This window comes from Salvia miltiorrhiza, chromosome 7 (genome assembly GCF_028751815.1).
Source record: "Salvia miltiorrhiza cultivar Shanhuang (shh) chromosome 7, IMPLAD_Smil_shh, whole genome shotgun sequence".
In the NCBI taxonomy this organism is placed as follows: Eukaryota; Viridiplantae; Streptophyta; class Magnoliopsida; order Lamiales; family Lamiaceae; genus Salvia; species Salvia miltiorrhiza.
The window spans coordinates 32273234-32290597 of record NC_080393.1 but is presented as its reverse complement, the minus strand read 5'-3'; the positions used below and the strand labels follow the sequence as shown (position 1 = coordinate 32290597).

Here is a 17364-nt window from a genome sequence, read left to right as displayed (position 1 = left end):
TTGGTTGAACCAAATTGGTTCAACCAAACTGAAAAACCAAAACCAAATTATTAAAAAAAATTATAATATCAATCGAACTAATCAATCTTTTTTCTTCCAACTAAACTGAATTGAATCGTACCATAACTTCAATTTTTGGTTTGATTTTTTATTTAATCAAAATTCATAATAAAATCAAAATAATCAAGCATTAGTTATATATATTTTTTTAAATTCCCCCTTGTAGTTTCGTCTTGAACAGTTCTACTACCCTCTGAAAAAAAAACATTTTGAATTAAATTTCATTCGCTAATAGCATTCCTTTTTGTTTGCCCATATAACATCACTTAGATTAAAGTGGGAATTTTATAATTATCCATTATTAATAACTATATATGTACACTTTTATAACTGTACATGTTTTGCGGCCAATTTTATTAGTTGAGAAATAATTTGTAGACCCATATAGAATTGATGGATAGTTATCTTTTATTTAAGGGTGCTAAATGGGGACGGTTAATCGGTTATACCAGTGGCTGAATCGTATCTGTCGATTATTCAGTTACTCGATAACCAAATTTTATGATTTCGGTACTAGTATCGATTAGGAGATGTGGAGGATATCAGTTAATCGATATAACCGATCAGTTATCGGGTGTACCGACTAAATTGAATTTTTAAAACTAAACCCTATTACCTTAAGACTAAATTTCCCCTCAGTTCTTCACTTCTTCTCATTCGTAGGCTCAACTTCACTGCTTGAACATTGTTGTATTTTTATTTTTATTTTTAAGTTACAAGTTTATGTAAAATCGTACTATAGTGTGTTAAAACAAAAGTGGTCTGACAATTTCTCATAGAGTATTAAAACCATAACTTCATCGTCAAGTCCATTGACAACGAGTGGGACTCCGCGGACAAGGAGATCTTTGATAGATTTTTTGACACGGATCCTCGCATATCTTCCATGCACAACCCTCCTGCACCGCAATCGACTTCGAATCCCTTTCGATATTTTCTCCAATACGTCGAACTATATGTGGAACCATGCATGCAACCGACATATTTTGTTGTTGAATCAATATATTGATATTGTCAAATTGAACAGTCGAGGCCGTTAGCATAGCATCCAATTTCTATAAGAGCATAAGATCATGAAAAAAATGCCATGGACCTTTTGATAGAATATGTTCCCTGTCTGTTTCTAGATTTAGTGAGATCGCGAAAATATTCAATCCCACTAGTTCCACCACCATCATGCATGTTGGTTGTAAGATCGTCGGAAGATGTTCATGCAAAGTTTCACGATTACCATATGCCCAGAGAAGATCTACCCATAATGATTTTGGCTGCCCTAGCACGTCCATGCAGAATCAAGAAGCGAGAATCACAGAAGTTAGAGCTTCAGTCGATAATTTCAAACCATCCACTCTCTTAGCAATTTCTTTAGGATCTATGGCCGAAAAAAAAGTCAAGGCACACCAGGACGCAACAACCAGACTCTGTCAAACTAAAAAACTCAAGAACTAATCAGAAAGACTACCGTCGAAGAAAGAAGACACTGTTTCCTAGGGAATAGAAGGCTACTCTCTCGGTAAACCCTAGCCGCCTAGGGTTTTACAGAGGATTAAAAAATTAAGCTAATAATAGGAAAATATTATTGATCCTCTTTTTTTTAAGTGGAAAATTAAGAAGAAAAAATAATGAATTCAATATCAAAATATGCCTAGCCAAACGATCAAGAAATGCATTGTACGCAGTATCAGACTGCCTCAAGTAGATCAAATGTCCAAAACACATTGCTTTAAACCTGTGTACCCTTTATTCTTGACCGACTATTGTTAAACGATCTCTAATTTGCCCTAAAACCTCATTGTGCGCATAAGAAATAATATGTGCCTTTACATTGCAAATCTAAACCAATGCCAACCAACCTACAATCAAGCCAAAAAATAATGTTGTAGTCACTTGGTCCGAAGGTCACACATTCCGCGGTCACAAGGTCCCTTAGGTAGTAGTCTTACCCGATATCCTCCAAGTATGACCTTACCAACCTTTTCTCCTGAGGTCCCTGGCTTCGCATCTACGGCATATGTACCTCCTTGGCTATTCATTTCTCGAACTACGTCCAACCAGTCCTAGATACACATACAATGCGTTCGGTGCTTTCCTCGATCGATAACCATGGCTTTATGCCTCGTCACAGTTGATGGGTAGTTGCTAGAGAAGCCCAAGACCGAGGGAGGACAATGTATCTCATAAATCCTTTCCTCGACTTCCGGATCTACACCGCCTTTCGTTAACGCTGCTCAGCTCCTCGGTCGTGGGTATACCGGTTGTCACGCCCTAGTACCTTGGCCTTTGCTTGATATGAACAGCCTTTTACAAAATGGAGATCACCCGTTAGGCCCCTATTGTCCATGATCTGGCTGAGATCCTTCTGGAACCCCTAGACTCAACCGAAGGCATGAAAGCCTCTCGAACAATTACATATTGACAATAATCATTTCCACTCCTCAAATCTCACCAAAAGAACTACTCACACATAATGAAAGACATGAACACAAACCGAATTGAACTCATAGCTAAAACAAAAGATATATAGATACTAGATAATAAAATACCTAGAACCAAGTGCCCGAGCTTGTCATCCTTGCAACTTTACAACAACTTGAAAATGATAAAGTGTTTAATAAACTACAGCAAAACGTAAAATGAAATTGTTTCTGGATGCAAAATGATAATGATAAAGTGGGATCAAAAGTTCAAAAGTCCTCTCCCAGCTGCATCTTCTCTTCCTTAAATACTGGCTACTGGTGGAGGGAAAACCCTAGCTGCTCTAGCTTCTATATCTTCATCATGATTTTCTTTCCTTTTTAGCTCAATCCTTGATTGATCTGACTGAAGATACTCTTTCAGCTGCATTCTTGAGTCAACTCCATTTTTCTCTCGATCCTTCCAGTCCCTACTGCCTGTGAGCTTCCCTTGGTAAACTTTCATTCTTTAATTCTTTCTATACGAGCGATTGGTTGCTGCTTCTGGTAATGGTTGAACTAATTATTTCTTCTGGTTTGCCTCATACCTGGTGGTACACTTCGGGTTTCCCACATCTCAGATGTGATACTGAGGGGTACTTCGCCTTGGCTTCTTCCTGGTAAACATGACATAATGCAACTATGGGCTGGTAACGCCCATTCCGACAACTTTTCTCTCGTCTGCCCCTTACTGGACATCTCCCCCTGTAAACCCTATTTTCTTCCCAAAAGATTCTGAAAGACGCAATAAAATGAAAAAAAAAATAAGGCCAAATGGCCCAAAAGTCAAAAACGCATCAATAAACATGAGAGTTTTTTGTTTTTCTGGCCTTATTTGGTCGAGGTGGCTTCTCACTAAGAATCATTTCTATGCTCAAGATTGAGAATTAGGGTTGATTTTCCCCATGCAATAGGCATAAGAATTTTTGGTCTTCTCATATGTAACAATATTTTCTAAATCAAGGCCAATTCACTTGCACATAAGCATGAGAGTTTTCGTTTTTCAGGCCTCATTTTATCAGTGGCTTCTTACTATGGATCATTCTTATGATGCAGGTTTGAGAATCAGGGTTGATTCCCCCACGCAATAGGCATAAGGATTTTTGGTCCCCTCCTACATTCCCCATCTTCCTCCTATCTACCAAAGGTTTTTGAATCATGGTTGATTCACCTTGCACATAAGCATGCATGTGTTTCATTTTTCAGACCTTATTTTATTGAGGTGGCTTCTCACTAAGAATCATGTCTATGCAACAAGTTTGAGAATCAGGATTGATTTGTCCCACGTAATATTCTTAAGGATTTTTTGGTACTTCCCTTATGTAACAAGGTACCACCTGACACGCACTCGTCGTATGGTACAATCAAAATACTTATTTTTGCCCCAGATGGACAAATCACTCTCCTATGCTCACAACCAAAGATCAGTCTTAGTAGCAAGTATAGGGTCGAATCCCACATGGAGTGAGGAACCACTTTGTTCTCCGACAACAAACTGAGGTGTCACAAGTCTCAATCTGTATAACCTGCGCAAAGAAACTAAGCGTAGATAAAAAAATAACAAGGGGTAAGGTTTTAGGTTAGGTCATAACCATTGTCAATATTTATTTCGGTCATAGGCATACTGAAGATCCACCTATGATCCGTGTAAACTCAAGGCGTGGCCCAAAGACATTGGGACGTTTCAAGAGATTACACTTCACACTTCAGATGGTTGTGTCCATTGTAATCACTTGGTCCGAAGTTCACACATTCCCCGGTCACAAGGTAGTACTTCATTTCTCCGTAGGTAGTAGTCATACCCGATACTCTCCAAGTATGACCCTCACCAACCTTCTCTCCTGAGGTCCCCGACTCCGCACTTTGAGTGACACATGCCTCCCGAATACAAAACTTTTCGGCTTGTAAGCCGACCGATCATAGGCATGCTTCGGCGCAGTAGTCGCTTTCCTCATTTGATAACCATAGCTTTATGCCTTGTCACATCTGATGGGTAGTTGCTAGAGAAGCCCAAGACCAAGGAAGGACAGTGTGTCCTATCAATCCTTTCCTTGCCTTCTGGATCTACAACGCCTTCTGTTGACGTTGCTCAGTTACTCGGTTGTGGGTATACCGGTTGTCACGCCCTAGTATATACCCTGGCCTTTGCTTGACACAGATAGCCTTTTACTGAACGGAGATCACCCTTCAGGCCCTACTGTCCATGATTCGGTACAGATCCATCCAGAACCACTAGACTCAACTGAAAACACAAATGCCTCACGAATGTTTACATATTGACAACAATTATTTCCACCCCTTATACCTCACCAAAAGAACTACTCACACATATTGAAATACATGAACACAAATTGAAATGAATTCATACTAATAAACACAATGCAAAGTAGAAATAGATAATCAACAAAGTACCCGGATCGAAATGCCCGAGACTGTCGTCCTTGCAATTATAACTATTAAAAGCGAATAAGTGTATGATAACTAATAGCAAATGTAAATGAGATTGTTTTTAGATGTAAAACAAATGCCACAGATCGGCTAAAAAGTCTAAAGTTGCAAAAAGTTCTTTTCCCGCTGCTCTTTTTCATCCTTAAATACTGCAGAATGGTGAAGGGCTAACCCTAGTTGCGTCAGCTTCAATATCTTCAATCTTGATCTTCTTTCCTTTTCTGGCTCCTTGCTTGATTGATTTGATTGAAGATCCGATTGAAGCTTCCTTCTTGCTTGCAAATTTGGGTCAACTCTCAAGGTTCTCGATTCTTCCAGGCTCTTCCTCTTGCATTCTCCTGTCAAATCTTCCTTAATTCACCTTTCTTTCTCGGCTTCGGTTGGCTGCTTCATCTGGTAGTGATCGAACGGATTGCTTCTTCGAGTTTGACTCATACCAGGTGGGTTGCTTCGGGTTCCCATGCCCCAAGTAATACTTGAGAGGTACTGCGCCTAGGCTCCATGCTGGTAAATATGACATTGCAATCTGGGCTGGTTGTAACACCCCGCCCATTTATATTATGATTAGAAGTATTTTTTGAACTTAGATTTAAGATGATTCACGCCGGATTGAGAAAAAGAAATTATTTTAATTCCAACAAAAATGATTTACAAAAGCATTTGTAAATTTAGTAATTTAATTTATATGCATTGCATATTTTTTTAATTAAACATTCAAGCATTTTAGGTGTGTTGAGATTTATTTCATGTTGGGCCTTATGTTTTATTCACATTTGAGTGCATAAATGAAAGCCCAACCCATCATCTTCCATCAAGGCCCGACCCACCTCTTTCCTTGATATTTTCGACCACCACCACCGCCTCACTGTTCTCTCTCTCTTCAATATATATATATATCTCCTTCGCTGCACTCCGATCTTTCTCTTCTCATTCACTCACTTCTCTCTCGTTTTCTCCCGGACTGAGCTTCAAACACTGAACTCCAAGAACAACAGCCAACGATTCACCCAGCAAATCCAAGCCAAGGTTTCACCTTTAAACTCCTCTGCTTCTTTACTTCACTTTTCGTCCAATAATTCAAAATGCATGTTCATGTATTTGTGTGTTTATATGTGTTTTAGCTTCATAACTGTTAAATGAATAAGGAAAGGTAGAGTCATGAACTGTGCTGCTTTAGTTTCGAGTCTTGAGCATGGTTTTTATGGAGTTGGTTGTGTGGGTTGAATGGTGGCTAAATTGGAGTTTTGGATGAGAGTCGAGAGTAGATGAGAGTTGAGGGGGGGGAAGGCCGTGGTTGCTGCGGTCGCCGGAAACAGAGGGAGGTACAGGTGCTTCGCCGTTGCCAAGGAGATGATCGGTGAGGTGTTCAGAGGTTGGAAGAGCAGAGCAGAGAGATGAGGGCAGAGCATGAGAGCAAGGCCAGCGGAGTCGAAGCCAGCGGAGTCAAAGGCCAGCGGAGTCGAAGGCCAGCGGAGTCGAAGTCAGCGGAGTCGAAGGTCAGCGGAGAAGTGATTTCTCTGTTCAGCGGGGAAGTGATTTCTCTGTCAGCAGGGAAGCGATTTCTCTGTTCAGCGGGGAAGCGATTTCTCTGTTCAGCGGGGAAGTGATTTCTCTATCAGCGGGGAAGTGATTTCTCTGCTCGAGAGACTCGATCCCTCTGCTCGGCCAGAGACGACTTCGCAGAGCTGGAACGAACCCGCTGGAACGCCCAAGCTGTAGGCCAGAGCTGGTAGAGACCAGAGCTGATTAACGTAACCGAGCAGAACAGATGTAGAACTCTTGTGCACTTTTTAGTAAATACTCTTTATGCTTAATTATGAAATGAGTCATGCATTGCATCACGTTTTAATTGGTTTTATTTATAATTCCAATTACAAAGGAAAGACGAGTAAGAATATTGTTGGTGTTCTTGACTCAAGAGAATTGTTTTCAATTATTTATTCTTTAAATTTTGAAAACCCGGCTAAGTGAATCATAGAATGTAAGCACTTTACCATGACTTGAGTTTAGATTTAAAAGACCTATTATGAATAGATTTCTTGTAGGCTTTGAACGTCAGGAGGATTAGTATTGCTATTCCGATTCAGAGTTAAGATTTAATGACAGGCATTGCCTAATCAGGTGGGCTTACTTTCCAAATGTATAAAGTATGATTGAGTTATTAAGCTCTAAATGTTTCAATGAAATGCAAATTGTTTATTTAATAAAATGCAAACTGTTTATCCAATAAAATGTTTATGTGCATTCTGCTCTGTTTAAGGCTCGCAATTCATGGATCGATCGAGGTTCTCTTATGGCCTAACACGTTATTTGAGAATTGTGTACACTTCTTAGTTGTTTCGGTGGGTTGATCTCCATCGGGCACTAATTCATGTATGAGGCGTTATAAGGGTGCTTGGCAGGATGTGTTCCGGAGCATGTATCATGTAAGGCCTGCCTGGGTAGCGTCCCGAGGTCAATTCAACTTGTCTGAGTTACGTCCTCAGGGCAAGTGCAATGGGATAAATGGATCCGTCGGTGGCTAAAAGGTCCGGGATCACAACGAGTAACAGAAAGGGAGTGTGACATGTGCGCACAAATGAAAGAAAATATTTTAACATGTTTAGAAGTCTTTTAAAATCTTCTAAGTCATGTCAAGTATAATTGGATAAATTGCTCTTATGATTATGAAATGTTTATAAAAATGCTAGCCCACTAAGTACATTAGTACTTAGCCCAAAATTACTTTCAAATGTTTTCAGGTTGATTGGTCGGTGCTGACGGAGCGAGCTGAGGCTAGGGTTCAACTCTGTATTTTGTCTTCCGCTGTTGCACTAGCTCTTTTGTCTTTTGTTTCTCTGACTTAAGACCTATATGTAAATTCTGAATTATGTTTCTTATCGAGCTTTGACTCTCAACTTATATATATATATATTTTGTTGAGCCGAGACTATTATTTCACAAGTATTTCATTCTAAATGTTGGTTATCAGAAGCATGACACTAAACTTGTGATCCAAAAGGGACTAGCCTGACTTGTTATTTTATTCGGGTTTTAACAAGGTTGTTCCTTGTTTATTTCTATGAATTAGTTGCACCTCGATTATATTTATTCATTCAAGAATTGGGGTGTGACACTGGTAATGCCCATTCCGACCACATTTCTCTTCTTTTCCTCTTATTGGACCTTCCTTCATCCACAATATTATCCCCCGGAACGACTTGAACTGACACAAATAAAGGGAAAAAGTAGGGTCAAATGGCCCAAAAGTTGAAGACGCATCACCACCCCACCTCATCCTTACAATAATGGGTGAATTTTGATTTGAACATATCATAACATTGACAACACCATATCAGATAGCACACATAAGTGATAAGTCGGCTACGTGATACCAAGATATCCAAAATCAAGAGTATCTATTTTATTAAGATAATTTGGCCTAAACCTCGTTAAATTCTAATGAAAAAAAGAGTGCTTGGTAGCATGATAAATATGTATATCTCGTGTTACAGAATTAAGTAAGTAAATTAGCGCAGCACGACAAATGAAAATATTGCGCCAGTTGCTATAACCAAATTTAACCATAACAAAATAGATAATTCGGAAGAAAAAAAATGAAATTTGGTATGGAAATCAAGCAAGGAGCTAGGAAATAAGGGAATCAGACTAGATATTCGAAATCGAGGACGTTAAATTGAATCTACTGATAATTTAGGATAGATTACTCAGAGAATGGCGAAAGCTCGCTCGATGATTTGTAGGAGAGACATACGACAAAAGTAAATAACACAAGAACACTTGATGATTATGAGAGGAAAAGTATTTGGATTGAACTGAGGCCATTACAATATATTTCTACAAAAATGGGAGAGCCTGAATCCAACGAGATAAAACTTATATTTATAGAGGGAAAATCTAGACTACACAAAGTCGCGCACTCCTTATACTTAAAAATGTCTTTGCACGAGCTCACGAATGAGACATGTCTAACCAAGTTAGTTACACTGAAATCACCCAAAAAACCATCTTCTTATTCTGTTCCTGACAAGGCCGACGTGATCCAACATTGTTACTCAACTGGACCTGAACTTCCTCTATACTTCATTGATCCTCCGATCTTTGGGAAAGACTAGCAGAGTTGACTTCTTGATCAATTCACATGCTATCAGCGTTGACTTTCCCGCTTTTTCCTTAATTAGCATATTTCTTCCATCATTCCATCATAGTCCAACAATTTTCTACAGTTTTAACGAGCCATCAGGTTCAATTATTATGCTCTTTGTTGAGATGCCCAATTTGTCAAGGGCCGCACATATATATTCACCTCACTAAAGATGGAGTTAGGGATGTCAATAAGTATGTTTCACCTGATTCAGAACAATTAAAATTGTTTCTGAAAATGAAAAAAAAAAAAAAACCATTAAGATGGATTAATTACCCATGGTATTATTTAGGGAATACCCAAAATTAAGAAACACATAATACTAATATCAAAATGCACACGGCAGAATCCTTCTTCAATTCAAAAACCCAAATTTCATCGTCGTTGCTCGCCTTCGTCACTGAGTCTCCTTTACTAACCGTCGTTGCTCAAAAATTTGAGTAATAGTTAAATTTTGTACCTATTTAAGTTATTTGTACTTTTTCTTTTTGGTAGAAAATATTATTGCAATATTATTTTCTGAAATCATTTTTAAAATGTCATTCCCAAAAGAAAAAAAAATCACAAGTTGGGTCAAACCAGACCCAAAACAAACGGCTCAGATCAGGTCTAGACTGATTAGGTCTCAAGTCTGAGCAAGTCGAGTCTAGAACTAAAATCAAAACCATTACTCTATAGTTCAACAGTTTCGGATAAATATGGATGAAACCCATCCATTGACACCCCTAGATATTGTCATTGAACTTACAATGATTAAATCCCCCGTCAAGGCATCAGCTTCTAAACATAAGTCCCCGCAAGGAAATCAAGTTTTCATTTAGGCTCACATATTCCATAATCCGCCGCACTTCATTTCCAAAGAAAGGTAAAATATTCAACAAATGTTTCAATAATAAAGATATTTCTCAGTTTACAAATGTATAAAGCTAGTTTAAATAAATGTTTTCAGGCTCTGCATAACAATCCTTTTGGGAGGAAAAGAAGCAAACAAAGTTTAGGCTCTGTTTAGAGCATACATGGTCATAAATTCAAGAAATGTGTAAACATACAACTCTAATGTAAATCAGGAATGGATCATCTAAATTGGATCTCCAAGAATTTTTAGATTCAGATATACTTTGCTAACCAAGGTAGGTCCTTGCTATCTTTCAGTGCAAATGTAACATCATCACTGCCAAATAAGGGGAAAAAGGTATACGTGTTACTGTTGTAAATAATCCATTGATGTAGTAAACAAGAATCGTTTTCGGAAGTGTATATTGATAGACTATCAACGCTTGGTTTTGTTTTTAAAGGGACTCACTTGGGATAGTTCAGTTGCAATTTCTGCAGTTTGTGCCGTGTCCCAGCCTCGCACAATAGTAGTCTGCACTCCCCGAGTTTACATCTGCCAAGATATTTGAAGGATAAGATGATCAATAAGTTCAAAAATTAATCAATCTATCAAAGTGGTAGATTAACCTGAACTATTTTATATATCCATCCTATCACTCAACGTAAACATCCTCGGAAAAGAACACCTTGCCACACAATCCTATCTCGTGTGGTTCTTGTTTTAGTTGGTAAAAATGCAACCCTTATGTGCATGGACAATTTCATGAAAACAAAATATTGTTTCAAGAATTCAAGTCTAGTTTTCCTTGCATTTCACTTAAAGAAGGTAATTTTCATTTCTCATCACATCACAGATGAGGCAAGTGATCTTGAAAGGATGACAAAGATAAGTCTCCACTGTCGTATATTATAGAAAGAGGCTTTTCTTAGCTTCTTTAACATAAGCTCCAAGCACTAATGATAGGTAATAATGTGGCGGTAAACTTCCCCAATCCTGATGTGTTAAGACCACACTGTTCATTTTAATGCTAAAAGAATATATAATGACTTACCCGACTTTCAGGAGCATGTCATATCCAGGAAAGGTTTCTCCATTGTTAGCACAGAAGCATGAGACCGCCATTGCTAACTGTAGAGATGGAACAAGCTATTAAAGAAGGCACTCGTTGGTGTAAAAAAGATTGAGCAAGCTAACATTGCATTTTCAATTTAATAAACTGGCAATATCTGTAGTTTTCTTCTGGTTGATTCATGTACACAATATAAGGGAAGACAGTCTTGGCTACTTAACCATGTATAGTTAGTTACTAAGGAACCAAACCAATTTGATCTGTTATCTTTATGTATCTGCTATTTGGCGAAACTGTGCGGATGTTATTAACATGACTTGCATGACAAAAATCTAAGCTCTTGAGCAGAGTTGAAGTACCTTTTCAAAGGTCGTTTCTCCCATTCCTGTTTTATAAAGCTCATATACCATAGCAGCCAAGAAGATTTTGCTTAGTTTACAAGAACTTCTTATCACCTGGTGGTGGAAAAAGAAACAAGAAATAGTAAAGGATCAACTTTTTATTGCATGATTACTACTCCCTCCGTCCACGAAATAAAGGCCTACCTGCCAAAACACGGGTTTTAAGAAAAAGTGTATTTTTATTAGTTGAGTGGAGAAAGGGTCCCACAAAATGTATTGTTTATTAGTTGAGTGGAGAAAGGGACCCACCAATTAATGTATTGTTTATTAGTTGAGTGGAGAAAAAGTATAGTGGAGAAAGGGACCCACCAATTAAATATGAATAAAAACTTTCCAAAAATAGAAAGTAGAAAGTAGGCCTTGTTTTTGTGGACATCCCAAAAAGGCAAGTAGGCCTTTATTTCGTGGACGGAGGGAGTATTTCATTGATGTAATTGTAATATAAAATGTCATTCAACTCACTTGGATATGAGGAGCCTGGAACATCTCCTTAATAGCTGCTTCAACATCTGCCATACCAGCAACAACTTTCCCTGCAAACCAGATATTTTGAAGTCTTAGCCATCAACAAAACATCCATAACATGGCAGTGATAGGGCATTGCGGAGATAGCATGGGAAACAAGAAGACTGTGCTAGGATGTACCGACTTCTTTAACAAAAAACAGCCTAATTTAAGTTTATTTTCTACCAAAGTGTTTCAAATCCTGCATATTCTATTCCTTTTTACAGCTTGATGATCTTCTCTAAATACATTTGCGAGAAACAGAATCTTATGAGTAATTTTAAATGGTTAGACTAACCCACCCTTTAGTTGGAGCAAGTGAACTAATGACACAAGATTTGAAATTCTTTTTGGAAGTAGTTAGTTGCTTCAATGAGATGAATGGTAGATTTATCGATTGTTAATTCATGTAAATAAACACCGAGCTTAATGGGATAAATTTCCATGATCCAACATTATGAGATGTCATTTATATCTCTTGAAGCTGAAGGGTGCAAGACTATGAGTATCTAAATTCTAGTCAGACCTACTGCCAGTGGAACAATAATGTATTTTATGGATAGATCATGCTAGAGTCTTTTAAGTCTTGTGGTCTTTAGTAGTGGCAAAAGAACAATTGTGCTAGAGTGTGTATAATTGAGTGCAGTATTTGGTTTAATGAATGAAGGAGGAACCACTTAATCTGCAACATTGTGAGATTTATCTTCTACAGTGCTGGGTGATACAAGCTATCCTGTTAAATAAGTCTGAACTTGATATCTTAGACTATCCAAACTCCTGGTTCAGTTTTATATGCAGGTTCGTTTTTTTAGAGGCATTAAAATGGAAAAAGATAACGACTTTCAATCAAACAACTTAACATTCTGCAGAAAATAACGAACAGAGAAATAAATGTCAGAGAAAAAAGTCCTGCCTGAAGCATCTGAGCCAGAAAGTGCAGTTTTTTTAGCACGATAGTCTGCTACTTCTGCAGCTCGCCTACATATCTCTAGTGCACGACGAGCATCTCCAGATACAGCAGCCACCTAAGGTCAAGTACAGTATGAATACCACACAAAAAAACTTCCTGGTTTTATCATATCATATGTCACAATTGGCATCCACCCTCTAAAGTGAAGGATCAGAATCCAACTTATTCAGGAAATATAAAACAAAATACGAACCTTCCTTGACGCAAATTCAATTGCAACTTTTTCAAAAGCATCAATTCCTTTTAGGCGACTAGAAATTATTTCTTGAAGTTGCTGGTAGTTATATGGACCGAAGCAAAGCCTCTGTATGCCCATACGACTAGAAATGCGAGGCAGCAACTTCTCTGGAAGATCCATAGTGTTTGCTATCCCTGAATTTGTAAAAATAAAAATAAAAAAAGAAGCAACAGAATCAGGTCAACCTGTTAGAAACTTAATAAAACTTATTGACGGCAGCAACATTTCCTACCTATCACAATCAGTTTCGAATTTGGCTTGGTAGGCCAATCAAGAATATTGTATAGAACCTGCAAATGGAAATTGCCTATTACAATATTGAACCTAAGAGCATATGGGTTATGTCACATATATGCACAACGTACAGCTTGATTCCGGGTTACTAGAAGATCAAGTTCGTCTATGAGAAGAATGCAAGGCCTAGTATCTTTTCCACACTTGTTTTCATTAGAAAATCGTGCATTCAGGAAATTGAGAGCCTTTTTCCAACCAACTCTATGTCCGGTTAGTCCCTCATAGATTACCTGGAAATAATTACCTCAATAAGTTAACAAAAATTAGGAACACCAACAGAAACTGCAAAGTAGAAGAAGTTATAATGCATCCCTACACTGTATATATTTTCTGGTGAAGCCAGTTTAAGACCATTAATCTCCACGAAGCAGTAAGGCCTTATGCTTCCTGCATCAACCTCAGACTTCAAATTCCTCATCACAGCAAGCACACTCATGGTCTGCAGTGTGGTCCAGAAAACAAGCAAGTTATACCGACCCGATTTAAAAAGTATGGATGGCTAGTTGGTTTTAACAACTGATTGTCTTATACTATATATAATACGAAAATATTTTACCTTTCCAGTTCCAGGGACACCATGAACATACAGGCATCTTCCCAGGCATTGCTCATCACATATAGCACCTTTGATAAATGTGGTTATCTCATCCATTTCCCTGCATAAAGTGTGTATGATTAAAGGAAAGGTACTGCATTAATCAGTGCTCCGATACCTTAGTAATACATACCTATCCCTACAAGGTAGAGACTTAGGCAGTGTTGCAAGCAGAAGCTTTGATTTTGCCTTTTCCAAATCAGTCTGCTTATGACATCTTAAATGTTCTGGTATTTTCTTTGCCCCAATCTTTTGCAGCCCGAAAATCCGTCCCTTGCGCGAGTTCTGTATAAGGAATCCAAATCCAATGGCTGGTTATGTAGTAAACAAACATGGAGATTCGTGTGGAAGCAATGTTGAAGTTAGAATACCGCTGCTACAGGGTGGAGCAAAGATGCATGAGATAGTCTGGTTTTCTTTTCATGCTCGTACACTACATCTTCTTTTGAGTCAGAGTCGAACTCATCACAAGAACTCCAATCATTATCATCATCATCATCATCATCATCAACTCGTTCACCATCCTGCAAATAAAATAAGAATGTATAAATCCTACAAGAATACGGAATTCCTTTGGATGGAATCCACCCCCAACTTACATCTTCATTGTTATCAATCTCTGCAATGCGCCTGAAGTTATGCCACTGTATGTCATACTCATATTCACAGATAAACACATCATCTCCTTCACTGCCAGCATTAGCAAAGTCCTTTGGGCTCATAACAGAGCAATGCCTAATGATTGACTCCATCTAAGAAAATATTACTTTGTTAGAAGAGTAAAATGGGAATCAACCACAGGAAACAGAAATCCTTGTCTTTCGGCACATCACTAACCTAAGAGAAGGTGTTCGCCACTTAATAGCAATAACACATACAGTTCATCATAGCTCCCTTAACTAAATAAACTCAAGGAACATATAATCGAGTTGAATAACAAGGTACATTACCATTGCAACTTAATAGAATTACAAGCAAACCAATCTTATTAGAGAGAAAAAGATGACAAAATTCACCTCAACATCAGCAAAATCATTGGTCCTATAGAGCTCCCTCCTCAAATTATGAGGTTGTCTCCCCACAGCAGTCTCCTCCGGAATAATATACCACCGAGCTCGAAACCAATACGTACCATCCACTTCCTTCCATAAACTTCAGAGATCCAAACGAAAATCACAAAACAGAAGATTAACCAACCAGTGAAAATTCCGCAGAAAAAATAAGAATTTCAAAGAAATTGACAGCACAAACCTCTCAATACGTGCAGCCCATAAATCACTTGAAAGCAACTTCTCCCTGGCAGTCCTGGCCCTCTTCTTCCCCGCCGGTGGCTCAGCAAATTCCACCATTTCTCCATTCTTTTTTGCCACGCAATAATTACACATCCAATCCCCTTCGGGAACTGCCCTTAGCGGCGGGCTCAGGCACTTCAAATGAAACCCATTCAAGCAATCATCACACTCGATCATAACCCGCCTCCCAGCCGGCTTAAAGCACACTCTGCATTCCTCCACCTCCGGATCTTCATCATCCGAGCTAGCGTCGGACCGTTTCTTCACGTACACATCGTGCCCTGCTGAAAACTCGCCGCTGTCATACACAACTTTCTTGTAATACACCTTTTGTTTGACTTTGTTATCAGCTCGTCTACACTTGCCACTCGTTAGATCCTTTTTTCTCTCCGCACTCGCAACCGATTTTTCTTGAAATTTCCTCTTCCTCCGAGATTCTGTGGGCTGTGGAGATGCAGGGGTAATTGAAATGGTGGTCGGTAAAATTGAGGTCGGATTCTTGAGATTTTTCGTAGTTCTGGTAACAGATTGAGGAGTATCACAGGTGGATAATACGGGGTGACTCTCCGGCGTGGCGGCGCTGAGGCGGTGAGAGCGTCTGAGATTGATGGCAGCAGGTGTAGCGGATTGTGGGGTTTGGGGAGCAATCAGGTGGTCTGAAGAAATGCGCTGCTTTGCTCTGGGGGTTCCTTTAGAGGGCGTCTTAGACTTCTTCATTTGCTGAGTCTCGGCCATCGGCGGGCGGTTTGCGACTACGGCGGGGATTGCGGCGGTTTTCCTTTTCACGGCGTGGGAGAGAGGGAGGAGGGGGGGCGGAAGTCTAAATTGGGGGCGGAAACTGGCGGGAAACCGCCTCCCATCACAATCTGGCGCCTCTTTTTCTTTTTTTGAATTAGTTACTTATTAAATTCATGGACAGGGTCAGATTTGTCTCACATTTATTTATTAGCATCATTTATAGTATCTTCATTGCTACGTGGACGTGAAATTTATATTTATGGTGCGTTGCTTTCATGGAATGAGAGAATGAGATAAAAAAAAATGAAAAAAAGATTAATATTTTCTCATTTTTCTTGTCCATCATTTTCCAATAACAAATTTACAACCAAGTAAGGACCCTTAAGGGTTAATTATATACTAATTATTTTATTTTCATTATATTGAAATTTTTTATATAAACTTTAAAATGTTTGTGATGACACAATGCAATTAATATTTGAAAAGTATGCAAAATTATATTATTCGGATAGTCATATCAGGAGTAAATTTGATCGATATTTTGACTGATAACAAAATCAAACTAAATCAATAACATAATAAATATTACACTCGAGATCGTAATTGGTAAGAAAATCATATTGACTTAATAGCTTAATAATTACCACCCTACATTATAAAGTTTATATGTAATATTGTTAATTTGATAAAAGTTCAATAATTTATATACAATTAAGCTTATATTTAATTTTGTTATAATTTCTATACTGATAGCACTCACTTTTCTTAACAAAAAAAAAACACTCACTTTTCCATAGTTTTTAATGTTCTTATGGTATTAATTTTATAGGAAATTGAGTACTATTTGATAGTTGTTTTGTGCTTATATTATTTTATCTTGTGAAATATAATACTTTCTCAAACTTTGATGGTTTTTACAGAAATATGAAGGCTGAATTTGGAAGCATGGTCTTGTGAAAGTTGTAGATCATCTCGATACGAGTTTGTGAGTGTAAACGAATAGTAAATCGGAGTTAGGACGAGAGAGATATGGCCAAAACAAAAAGTCGCGTGCAGCAGCGGAGGCGCGGCGACCCCGCAGCGATCCAGTCGGCGAGCACCCCCTCAAGAAGACATTTTGGCCTGTGAGCGGCGACCCATGCGGTGATCGCCAGTCGGGTCGCCGAAGTCGTTGTTTTCCACGTGTTTTTGCGGATTTTTGGGCTTTTATCAGTGTTTTCGACTTTTGTACTATATTTATTTCTTGTGCCTATATTATAAAGTTTTACACCTTTCTTCTCCATATTTTCATATTTTTCAGTTTTACATTTAGAATTTATAGCT

At 38.4% G+C, this 17364-nt stretch overlaps 1 protein-coding gene and 1 non-coding gene across 2 annotated transcripts; both read right to left on the bottom strand.

The window, feature by feature from the left end:
- Window positions 1-9976: 9976 nt before the first annotated feature.
- Window positions 9977-16174, bottom strand: LOC130996039 (origin of replication complex subunit 1-like). Its single transcript, XM_057921541.1, has 16 exons — window positions 15263-16174; window positions 15028-15163; window positions 14611-14763; window positions 14383-14535; window positions 14145-14296; window positions 13973-14072; window positions 13733-13855; window positions 13488-13646; window positions 13355-13412; window positions 13078-13256; window positions 12828-12939; window positions 11873-11943; window positions 11369-11464; window positions 10992-11068; window positions 10409-10492; window positions 9977-10276 (listed from the first exon to the last, which is right to left on the bottom strand). Exons 1-16 carry the CDS (start codon window positions 16036-16038, stop codon window positions 10213-10215), a joined length of 2493 nt encoding a protein of 830 aa, XP_057777524.1. The 5' UTR covers window positions 16039-16174; the 3' UTR covers window positions 9977-10212.
- Window positions 14626-14703, bottom strand: LOC130996370 (small nucleolar RNA snoR28). Its single transcript, XR_009092552.1, has one exon. It is a non-coding gene; the product is annotated as a small nucleolar RNA snoR28 (small nucleolar RNA).
- Window positions 16175-17364: the final 1190 nt, after the last annotated feature.

Coding starts and splice junctions, on each gene's coding strand:
- LOC130996039 (XM_057921541.1), bottom strand. CDS start 16,038: ATGGCCGAGACTCAGCAAATGAAGAAGTCTAAGACGCCCTCTAAAGGA. Junction 14,536..14,610: donor AGATTGATAACAATGAAGAT/GTAAGTTGGGGG, acceptor TTTTATTTGCAG/GATGGTGAACGAGTTGATGA. Junction 11,069..11,368: donor GAGAAACGACCTTTGAAAAG/GTACTTCAACTC, acceptor CCATCTCTACAG/TTAGCAATGGCGGTCTCATG.